This window comes from Carassius carassius, chromosome 44 (genome assembly GCF_963082965.1).
Source record: "Carassius carassius chromosome 44, fCarCar2.1, whole genome shotgun sequence".
Lineage (NCBI taxonomy): Eukaryota > Metazoa > Chordata > Actinopteri > Cypriniformes > Cyprinidae > Carassius > Carassius carassius.
Window position 1 is genome coordinate 4,969,790 of NC_081798.1, and position 12,387 is coordinate 4,982,176.

A 12,387-nucleotide genomic window follows, 5' to 3' on the forward strand; every position below is an offset into this window, starting at 1 on the left:
TGAGTCCAGGTGTGTGACAGTACTCCCCCCTCCCGGTAGGTGCGTCCTCGCACCGTAGAAACAACAAAGGGAGGCGTGGGTGGGAACTTGGGAGGAGGTTCCGGTGGAGGACAGCCTCCCAGGAGGGGGCCAGCAGACAGGGACTACGGAGGGAGGAGCCAGGGAGGAGACAGGAAGGATGTGAAGCAGGAGGTACCCAGCAGGACCCAGGCCACAGCCATAACGGCCCAAGGTGGGGCCGACGGTGGAAGGAGCCATGGAGGAGGAATGGTCACTGACTCCAGGGACTCGACCCACGGCAACGGAGCAAGTGGAGGAGGAGCCCGAGGCGGAGACGGAGAGCCGAAGAGCCAGGGTGACGGGGAGGAGCCGGAGGTCCTAGGCGGAACAGATGGCTCTGGTGACTGACGCGGCGATGTGGATCCGGAAGGCCGCGGTGAGGCCAGAGTGACCGAGGACTGAGGTGTAGCCGAGGGGATGAAGGAGCCTGACGGAGCCGGAGGGACGGAGGGATGAGGCGAAGCCGGAGGAGTGGAGTCCCGAGGCATAGGATGGACGACGCCAGACCAAGGCGGAGCCGGAGGGACGAGGGAGCCAGGCAGAGCCTGCGGACTGCCGGGCCACGGTGGAGAGGAAGGAGCTAGGAGCCATGGTGGAGCCGATGGGTCAACGGGCCGAGGCGGAGTCCAGGCCTCAGAGGCTGGAGGCGGAGGTGAGGGAGACGCCGACCAAGGCGTCGCTGGAGGATGGCGGTCCCGCTGAGCTCGCACCACAATGATGGTAGGCTGAGGGCGAGCAGAGGGGCAGCCAGACGACAGCGGAGGAGGAGGCAGGAGTGGGTGGGAGGGTGGGAATTTTGGAGGAGCAGGCATTGGAGTAAGCTCTGGGGCTGGAGCCCTTCCTGGGCTTAACGGAGGATCAGGAGCCCGTCCTGGGCTTAACGGAAGATCAGGAGCCCGTCCTGGGCTTAACGGGGGTTCAGGAGACCGTCCTCGGCTTAACGGGGGATCAGGAGCCCGTCCTGGGCTTAACGGAGAATCAGGAGCCCGTCCTGGGCTTAACGGGGGAACAGGAGCCCGTCCTGGGCTTAACGGGGGAACAGGAGCCCGTCCTGGGCTTAACGGGGGAACAGGAGCCCGTCCTGGGCTTAACGGGGGAACAGGAGCCCGTCCTGGGCTTAACGGGGGAACAGGAGCCCGTCCTGGGCTTAACGGGGGAACAGGAGCCCGTCCTGGGCTTAACGGGGGAACAGGAGCCCGTCCTGGGCTTAACGGGGGAACAGGAGCCCGTCCTGGGCTTAACGGGGGAACAGGAGCCCGTCCTGGGCTTAACGGGGGTTCAGGAGCCCGTCCTGGGCTTAACGGGGGTTCAGGAGCCCGTCCTGGGCTTAACGGGGGTTCAGGAGCCCGTCCTGGGCTTAAAGGAGGATCAGGAGCCCGTCCTGGGCTTAAAGGAGGATCAGGAGCCCGTCCTGGGCTTAACGGAAGATCAGGAGCCCTTCCTGGGCTTAACAGAGGATCTGGCATAGGTGAATTGGAACCCCCCTCATTTTGACCCATTTGGCGCTCCATATTTTGCTCCCTCGTGGTGGGCAGTGTCGCCGGCTCTCGCACCTGGTCTGACGGGATGCTCTCTGGCTCTCAGTCATCGGTGGGCTCGGGCTTATGCCTCGTACCGTGGGGAGATTGTAGGCTGGGCTCTGGGTCCAGAGTGGACCTGGCGAGATCCTCCATTGGGCCGACCGTGAGAGGGGACCCATTTCTCACCAGATTCCACTCTATAAATGCGGCGAAATCCTCCCGAGGACCATCTTCGGGCGACAACGCTCTGCACCTAGGGTTCAGGCTGGCGTGATAAAAGGTGCAGAGTGCGTGGTCCGGGTAGCTGGTGGCATTAGCTAGCCAGAGAAACCGTCTGGTATGGTCCTCGAGAGACAGTCCCTCCTGCTCCAGCAGGAGGAGGAGGTATTCGGGGCGATAGAGGGGATCCATGAAACACTACGGAAAGAAAAAGACAGTGAAAAAACGGAAAACAAAACGGAGGGAAAACACGCAGTTTTTAACTTTTTCAGGTCGGGTCTTCTGTCACGGCTTATGCTGCTGGAAGGAACACGGAGCCGAGGGATAAACGAAACAAGGATTTATTAAATAAAACATAAACAAGGTAAGTCGTAAATAACAGGTGGCAAGAGGCAAGTGGCAAGTAACAGGTGACAAGTAGACAAGTTGACATTTAGACGAGTTGACAAGTAGACCCGACAAACAGAACTGAAAGGACAAGGCATTTATACAGGGGATAATAGGCAAAACACAGGTGGATGGAATGACTAAATTAACAGGGACATGGAACACATGGGGAAATGAAGAGACACACCTGGAAACTAATCAAACCAGACACGGAAGACAGAAACTGGGTCACAGGGGCAAAAACACACAAAATGAGTCCAGGTGTGTGACAGTAATAGAGAGAACTTTTCATTTTGTTAAAACCTTTTAACTAATTTGTCCGTGGAACAAAAGAAAACTTAAAAACTATAAAAACTTTATTTTTTTTCTCTGCAATAATACTCATTGAGTTTTGACAGAAATTGTCTCTGAGTTTGCACATGTGGATTTCATCAGCATAGATTCCATTGTTAGGACTGTATGATGCAGGTAATAGTGACCTTTGGAAGCACTAGACTCTTGATTGGAATTCTAGCCCTGTACCAGGCACTCATTTGTCATTTGTTTGGGAAGAGTTATTGATTTTCTTTAAAGTGAGTGCTTATGCTCAGTCTGCGAGGATCAAGCGTTTTGACTGCTCCTCCTCAGACAATTAGCCCAGAGAATGATGGCACTTTTGATCCAAGACCTTAATCTACCATCTCTATCGCTATACACATTCCTGTGCTGGCACGGCTCACTCTCTCACAGTCCAAATGAAGATAATAAAGCAAATTTTTAAAAATATTTTTTTTAAGGTTTATGGACATTTTTGTGTCTCTCTTCATAGTAAAACAAGAGTTATGGCTCATGATGTTATACATTCATACATTCATAACACACGGCATATAGCAATATTTCAGGTAACTCCAAAAGCCTTTAAATGTTCCATTCAAGCCTTAACCTTAGAATATATTCTCAAAATCATGGGTAGCATATAAATAGGCTGTTCTCTTTGAATGATAGTGTATGTGTCATTAACGAAATATAATGAACAAGGGTACATGTAGCAGAGAACAGTTTTTTTCAAAGTGGCTGTCTTGGTTCTGTTGGTGTTGTTGTATTTGCTTTTCCGTTTTGTTTTTTCTTACTTTACCCAGCAGATTTCCCTAGGGTGCACAACAGTTCCTGTCCTGCCCTGAAGGTGCTGAAATGGAAAATATTTTAGGAGTACACACATTTACTGTATTTTTGTAAATGCCTCCCCTGAGTAAATCAATAGATATGAACACAATGTCTTTTTCTGAAACAACGCTAATATCAAGCACTTTTCTGGCACACAAAAATGTGGGTTTAATAAATAAATTTAATAAATACAATAACTTTGCATTGAATGCAACAAAGAAAACTAGATACAGTATATATATATATATATATATATATATATATATATATATATATATATATATATATATATATATATATATATATATATATATAAATAAGACTAGTCATGCTTAGAAAATTGTTGTAGCTGTTCAACTTTTAGTTTGTTATTGTATATGATTTTTTTTTTTGTATCTCTAAAAATTTGTTTGGGTTGAAGTAATTGGTGATTAATTTTCATATGAAATTTGTGAAGAGCAATAATGGAACAAATGAACATGAGCAAATTTTATTTCAGTGCATTTAATAATGGCACTCCTACGAAAGTAATTAAAAAAATTAGTAGCAGGAAGGAATTTCCTCTCATCCTCTATGAGCTGCCGTGTGTATTGGAGACTGTAAGTAAATGTCAAGTGCTGTGTGTTTAGTTGTGCTCCTTTGTATTCCCGTGAAGGACAAGTTGTTGGCTCTTGTTGGCATTTAGCAAGAGGCTTGATCCAAGGTGGCATGATCCCAAGCAACTGAAATACCTACAAGGTGATGATTGCTATCTGTGAACAACTCCCGTATTGAAAAAGAAAAGATTTTCAAGCCTATTACAAGCCTGTTTATCTTTATCTTGCATAGAGAGTGGATTCTGGTTGGCTTCTCATATGGATGTCAGGTGCTAGAGAGTTTCATTTGCACAACACCCAGTGGTGCATCTGCCTCCACACCAAATGTGCCCGTCTGTTTGACACACAGTCTAACTGCTGACATGACTGGCACCATCAGCATAAATGATGTGCCGCTGTGCATATGGTATATGCTGCCATTAGCGGTCGCAGCAAGATTGTTGACTAGATTTTCAAGGCAAACAGGGACCTTTGAACAGTGACTCAGATTATATAAATGTCTACTGCCATGTAAGGTGGCAACATCCTCATTCTTTACCCCTGGAGAAGTGAATTTGAAGTTCAAATTCAGTCAAGTTGGGAATGATTTGCTCTACTTTGAGATCATTGATTTTTATGTGGGTGTTTCTTCAGCTATGGGCACTTTCGGCCCTGTGGACTTTCAGAAAATAAACTATCTTTAGACACACTTTTCACTCTGGCTTGTTTATTTCATTTGTCTGCTAACAGAAGACACACAAGCATCACAGAAAAAAAGAAAGAAAAAATCTATCTAAGAAACACCAAGTACACTGAAGTTTATAGTGATATATTGTGGTTTTTGTAACTATATAAAAGAGACATTCATTTTCCTCCATCCATGACAAGTTAAGTTGCTGTGATTTATACTTCAGCGGTGTCATGCACAGTTTTTTTTTTTTTTGAGTGGGAATGAGTGAAGGCGGGGAGTGTGGGGTGGTTTGGGTTGCTCGTCATGCTTGTGTCACGTACGCTGATACAAGAAACAAGGGAGAGATCCAAATGCAGTTACGAGGTTTATTGAGGGGCAATCCAAAAGGGGTAAACAGTCCAGGCAGGGTCAAAACCAGAATATCCAATAAACATAACAAGAACATACAGACAGGGCAGACTCAGGGAAGTATCACGCATACGAAAGGACTCCGTGACAAAGACTCAGACAGACCAGGTATAAATACACAAAAGGATAATGGGGAAACTGGAGACAGGTGGGGAACAATCAATTAACTAAACAAGGAGGAAGGTGACCAAATAAGGAGACAGGAAGTGATAATATGATAAACACCATGGGAACTGTGGACACCTAGTGGATACCCAGGGAACACAACCCAGACACTGTGACAGCTTGTCATGACACACAGCACCCATGTATATATACCATGAAATATCTTAATTCTCAAATAATTGCAAGTACAGTAGATGCTTTTGCACCTTTATATATTATGTTAGTTGATAATGGTCGATGGGCAAATTAGTCTAATGATGTAATCTATTCATTACGCACAAAAACCCATCTGTTTAATTAGTTAGCCTACTAGATATGTGTGTCATGCCATAAAATATTTTAATGCGACTGACTTTGTATTTAATGTGAATTAATTAGAAACATTGTAATTTACTAATTATAACTCTTTCATTGTACAGAAAGCAAAGAACATTTACATTGTCAAAGAAACTCTCATTATAATCCTTGACGCTGTTTACACTGTGAAATAAATATATTTACATTGTATGTACATCTGCACTTTGTTGTTTCTGATGAGAGAATCATCAGAGAGCAGAATTCTTTCAGCAATCACGCGCACTGAACAAACCATTTCTGCAATGACTCATCTGAGATTGGTCATTGCATTGCAAGCTCAACAGAATTGTGCGTGGTGTGTTCGAACATGCAGCTGTAAAAACGGGTCTTGCGCAGGGCCAGCCAAAGCACGAGTGCTGATTTGAATTTAGCGGCCGATGCTGTGCCACACTGGACATTCTAATATCACCAGTGTGATTGTATGATATATATATATATATATATATATATATATATATATATATATATATACATATATATATATATATATATATATATACCGTAATTCCTCAAATAAAAACCGGTAGTCAAATAAAAGCCGGGCCTCTTATAGTGGCCGTGGGCGTGGTTAACACGGACAAATAAAGGCCGGTCTTAAATAAAGGCGGGGGGAAAATTTGTGCAGCAGAGCCAGATAACGAACGTACACGCCCACTGCCGGAGCGTTTCTCGTTCTCGAGTCAAGAACCGGTTGCATCGGTTTTCGGATCACCAGTTCACTGAACCGAGAAGCGTTTCTGTCGGACGTGTCCGATTCGAGAACCGAGGAGCTGATGATACTGCTCATGCGTGATTCAGCGTGAAGCAAACTGACACAGAGCGCGTCTGAACCGAACTGATTCTTTTGGTGATTGATTCTGCTATCGCTTTTAATTTAAAACGGGTTATTTAAAACAATTAATTATCAAATAGATGGAATTAGAAATAAAGGCCTGCCTCTAATAAAAGCCTGCTTCAAATAAATGCCTTTTACCTAATCCAGTGTGGCACAGCATCGGCCGCTAAATTCAAATCATATATATAGTGCATTTTGAATGGGCATGGCGCCTCTGGTGGTTGTCTGTCTGTCTGTCTGTCTAAAAATGTTTTGTAGCTTTGATCCAATAAATGTTGAGCATAAGAAACTATTTTCAATAAAAATAATAATAATAATAAAACAGACCTTAAACTTTTTAACAGTAGTATCTTGTTTTTAGAGTTCAACTCTGTCCTCTCTTCACAGCTCTCTCTCCTGGCAGAGGTGGGATTTGGTGGCTGTCTTCTCTATGTAGATCCATGTGATGCCCCATTTGGAAGTAAGACATTTGGGGTAACCCTGAACCCAGGAGGGAACCCGTTTTTTCGAGAAGACACCAGTACTGGTAAGTATCTGTGCTTACACTCCAGGGCACTGTAGCCTTCTTGAGATTGTTTTAACATTTTATACCTTCATCACAAACTCCCTATTTTGAGAAAAGAAAAATAACATAATAAATAAAAAGAGTTGCTGCAATGACTTGATACACATGAATGTGATTATAATTATGATAAAGCAAACAAACAAACAAAAAACATATCTTTAGGTCTCACGTGGTTTGGCTTTACTTTCAAGGCAAATGCTTGCAATTATGCTGATAATGTTCACAATGAAAATAAGTCACATTAGGCAAAAGTAAGTGAGAGGAAGATAATTAATGCTTTTGGATATCTGTGATGCCTGCGCACTTAAACTACCTCTTCACTAATTAAACGCATTCCATTTCAGACTATTATTTTTAATGATGAAAGAAAATTACATAAATGTAATGAAATCTAGACTAACTTAAAGTATATGCATATTAAAATAAAAAGGACGTCTAAAACCAAGTCTAAACCCTATATTGTGCACTGTCCGTGGTTCTGAAAGTCCGCTATGTGTGTGCAGCTGTCAATGGTGCTAAAATTAAATGACTTACTGTTTAAAGAAGTTATGCTGGCTGTATTTAAAAATCTACAATTTGCTGTATCATCATGCAATTCTAAAACCTACAGTGTATGCTGTCCGTGGTGCCAAGATTCAGTTGTATGTGTGCTGATGTCTGTAATCAATTGTCCAACAGCATGGGTTTTTTAAACCTGTCCTGAAGTTCCCCTAGCCTAGCACTGCACAGGGACAACTCAGTTTGAAGGATCCTTTGAAGGCAGTCTTCGGTTTTGAATCCTTCATTCATAAGATATGTCTTTTGCATCCTTTTATCATCTATAGTCATTTGCAGGCTTTCTAATTCTCTGAAAATAAATCAGCACTGAGCTCATTCAATTTAGTTATGTAATGCAAGACAGTCTCTCTCTCTCTCTCTCTCTCTCTCTCTCTCTCTCTCTCTCTATATATATATATATATATATATATATATATATATATATATATATATATAGTACAGACCAAAAGTTTGGAAACATTACTATTTTTAATGTTTTTGAAAGAAGTTTCTTCCGCTCATCAAGCCTGCATTTATTTGATCAAAAATACAGAAAAATTTTTTAATATTGTGATATATTATTACAATTTAAAATAATTATTTTTACATTTATTATACTTTAAATTATCATTTATTTCTGTGATGCAAAGATGACTTTTTAGGATCATTATGACATGATCCTTTAGAAATCATTCTAATATGATTAATTATCAAAGTTGGAAACAGTTCTGCTGCTTAATATTTTTTCAGAACATGTGATACTTTTTTAGGATACTTTGATGAATAAAAAGTAAAAAAAAAAAAGCTATGTTTTTAAAATATAAATATTTTGTAATAACAATATACACTACTGGTCAGTAATATGGGGTCAGTAATTTTTTCTTTTCTTTCTTCTTTTTAAATAAAATCAATACTTTTATTCAGCAAGGTTGTGTTAAATTGATAAAAAGTGATAGTAAAGAAAATATATTATTAGAATATATATTATTAGAATTGTTTTTTTTTTTTTGTTTTTTAATAAATGCAGTTCTTTTTAACCTTTTATTCATCAAATATATTAGACAGCAAAACTGTTTCACACACTCATAATAAATCAGAATATTAGAATTATTTGATACTAAATGATCATGTGATAGACTGGATGTTACATGTGACACTGAAGGCTGGAGTAATGATGCTGAAAATTCAGCTTTGCATCACAGGAATAAATAATTTTTTTTAAAGTATATTCAAATAGAAAACTATTATTTTAAGTTGTAATAATATTTCACAATATTACTGTTTTTACTGTATTACAGTTTTTCTGTATTTTTGATCAAATAAATGCAGGCTTGATGAGCAGAAGAAACTTCTTTCAAAAACATTAAAAATAGTAATGTTTCCAAACTTTTGGTCTGTACTGTATATATATATATACACACACACACACACACAGTACAGACCAAAAGTTTGTATATATTGGATATATATTGGAGAAGATGGCATTAGGGAAGTCGTGGCCTAATGGTTAGAGAGTCGGACTCCCAATTGAAAGGTTGTGAGTTCGAGTCCCGGGCCGGCAGGAATTGTGGGTGGGGGGAGTGCATGTACAGTTCTCTCTCCACCTTCAATACCACGACTTAGGTGCCCTTGAGCAAGGCATCGAACCCCCAACTGCTCCCCGGGCGCCGCAGCATAAATGGCTGCTTCGGGTGTGTGCTCACTGTGTGTGTGTGTTCACTGCTCTGTGTGTGTGCACTTCAGATGGGTTAAATGCAGAGCACAAATTCTGAGTATGGGTTACCATACTTGGCTGAATGTCACGTCACTTTCACTTTTTTTTTTTAGGTTTTCTTTCGTTTTGTTGTAAATTAATTATGTAATGCTGATTTGTGCATTCATTGTGCATTGTGTAAACCCCTGGGAGATCATAGACAGTTGCCATTACCTCTACTACACTGATTAAGTCACTTAATATAAATATTTTTCATATAAAATATTTGTTAAATTAGAATTTGAATAGTATTTTCTTCATGGGCATCGCTAGGCCCCTAAAATGACAACTCAGCCCCCCTAAAATTTTTCAATAAGCTCCATAAACTCAAGAATTCGTGATCGCCTTAGTCCCCTTTAAATTTCATATGGAAATTGCAGCAGACTTCGATCGGCTCCTCCCCATCTTTCAGTGTGTCATTTTTCAATTTGCAGACCATAATGCTGGAGAGCGAAAAAAAGAGGACAAGGTGTGTGTTTAACGATAGATTTTTATAATATCTGCATTTACAAAATGGGGAGCAATCAATTCCCCATCTACTGTAACCTAATTTTTCACTGCGTTTACCCCTCATCACACCACAGTTGTTTCCTCCAGTGAAAATTAAGGATATATATAAACGCAAACTTTATTAAGCGATCGTGTTGCCCTTTTAATTTGAAAATGTCACTTTCAATTTTATACATATTCCAGTGCATGTGGTATAGAGGTTTGCATATTTGAACCAAAGAAAGAGAGTTAACAGTAAAATGTTGTGTTCGTACAGTGTGTGTGTGTGTGTGTGTGTGTGTGTGTGTGTGTGTGTGTGTTTGAGAGGGAGAGAGAGAGAGAAAGAGAAAGAGAGTGATGTCATAATGTCACAGGCCTACTCATCTACTGCAATACGTTTAATATACCACCCCTATTTGTCACACATAATTATATATTTAGTATATGTATTATACCCTCGTTGGGGGCTGAGCTCCCTAAAATGAAAATCATAGAATCACCACTGATTTTCTTCTCCATTTGCACTTACTAGACCATCTCATTGTAGCATTTAATGCTGAGCGGGACTCCACAAAGTCTGAAAAAAATAGGGTACAATACTGTATTAATATGAAGGGGATTTTCCATATTATTATTTTTTCTTGAATTTTGTACTTTATTGTATTGTGCTTTAGGGTTAAATGAAATGTCCGAAAAATTAATGGATAATGTTCTGGTAAAATATTACCAGTATAAATTCCTTTTTTTATTTTTTTATATTTTTTTTTTTTTTTTTTTACTATTCTTAATATTTTTATCAGTGTAGCCTTGAAGCCTCAGAAGGACTGGACTAGGAAGGATGCATCCTGACAAGGATTCAGCCTTTAGTTTGAGAAGCACCCTATGTTTCCCTAACACCCCTATCCTACAGTTCAAAATAAATTTTATTTAACCCTTGTTGTGCTGTATTTAAGCATCTACTGATGACTATGGCATCATGTACTGTAAGTCTGAAGCATGTATTGTTTGCTGTCCATGGTGCTGAAAGTCAACCGTGTAGGTGCAGCAGTACTGCTGTCCGTGATGCTGAAACCAAAACTACTGTATTTAAGAGTGCTGCCCATGACAGAAGACCTCAGCACAGCCCTAGCTGACCCTGGCTCTCTGCAGTGCAGGATCACTGGGACGTGTCATTATTGGAGTGATAGTGTGGGCTTACAGCAGGCCGCAGAGTCAGGGCACGATGGAGCCTGCAAACAGATGTCTTAGCAGATGTTTCGTGCCTGTTTTCTCTTCAGCAAAGCCCTTTGTCAGAATACTCGGCAGGAAACGAGTGCATGGTGGAGTTGCCGAATACTCTGTGGTAGTTTAGGGGAGCATGAATAATTTAGCAGGACTTTGTCCTTGTGACTGTTTGTTTGGCAATGAGTGAGTATAAGCAATGTGCTCTGGTGAACCCATACACAGAATACCAGAGGTCAGACTCTAGTTATTTTAATGCTGTCTTTATGATCCATGATATAAGGTCACATGGACAAAATTATGTGTGCTTATTAAATGGCATGCTGTAGATTTGACTCTATGACATTGTTCAATCAAAAACAAGGATTTCAAAAACAAAGAACCCCGTACTATTGATTTAGAAGTTGGCAAAATATTTGTTCTGAAATATTGTTTTCTTGCTTTTCCAATATAAATTAATTATAAAAAATAGTAATTCAAACCCCCTACTGCTAAGCATGCATCGATCAGACCTGGTTAATGAAAAGTGTGGTGGAAGTTTTGTTTGTTAGAGCTCCTCTTTAGTTTTATTTATCAGCTGTACAGTAATGGCTGTGTTATTGGCATAGTAAAACACTCATTGTTAGAAACAGATTAAGTTAAATCTAAGCAGACATCTTTGATAACACATGCTTGCTTATTCTCCTGCCAAATAATAAAGTTTTAGCCACATTTCAAATAATATTTAATTTGGAATGAATGTGATGCATCTGCACAAATTAGCAAGTCAGACGTTTTCAAATAAAAGACACTTGATTGATAGTTTTCCTTGTTGATTTATCACAAATGCAATTTTTAATTTCTCACTCCTGTTCTGATCCATTTATATAATGTTAAAGAAATATTCCTAGTTCAGTATAACTTAAGCCCATTTCAGTGTTTGTAATGTGCTACAAATGCTGTACTACAAAAATCTAGGTTACAGTGAGGCCCTTCCCAAATGCTGGATGGAATAGAACAGGGCCACTCATTAAACTATGAAAAACTCTTTGCTTTGTGACCTTTTAAAGTTTTGTGGAGTTTCATAATAAATAATAATAATTAAATTTCAGCAAACATTAGAATGAATGTAAAAATTAAGATTTTTAAACAGATTTGCAGTTCATTTTATTTGGAAAAACCTAAACTTCACGTCAGTGATTTTCATTGTTAACAAAAAAACAATTACAATTTGTTTTTGTTCATTTATATAAAACAGAAATTAAATATAAATATTCAATGAAAACTTAAACATAAACTATTATTATTATTATTATTATTATTATCGTTCATTTAAATAAAGCAGACATTACACATAAAAAGATGAGTACTTTATTAGTTATAATTAATACTTTGGTCACACTTTATTTTAGGGTGCAATTCACACTATTAACTAACCATTAACTATAACTTTTGCCTCTTATTTATTTATTATAATTAGTAC

General features: G+C 39.9%; 1 protein-coding gene across 1 annotated transcript in view; it reads left to right on the forward strand.

Moving 5' to 3' along the window:
- Positions 1-12,387, forward strand: part of LOC132126674 (inactive N-acetylated-alpha-linked acidic dipeptidase-like protein 2) — a 254,781-nt gene that overhangs the window by 151,706 nt on the left and 90,688 nt on the right. Inside the window, exon 5 of the mRNA XM_059538097.1 lies at positions 6,748-6,886. Within this exon, the coding sequence (XP_059394080.1) occupies positions 6,748-6,886 (139 nt within the window). The remainder of the gene's footprint in view (positions 1-6,747; positions 6,887-12,387) is intronic.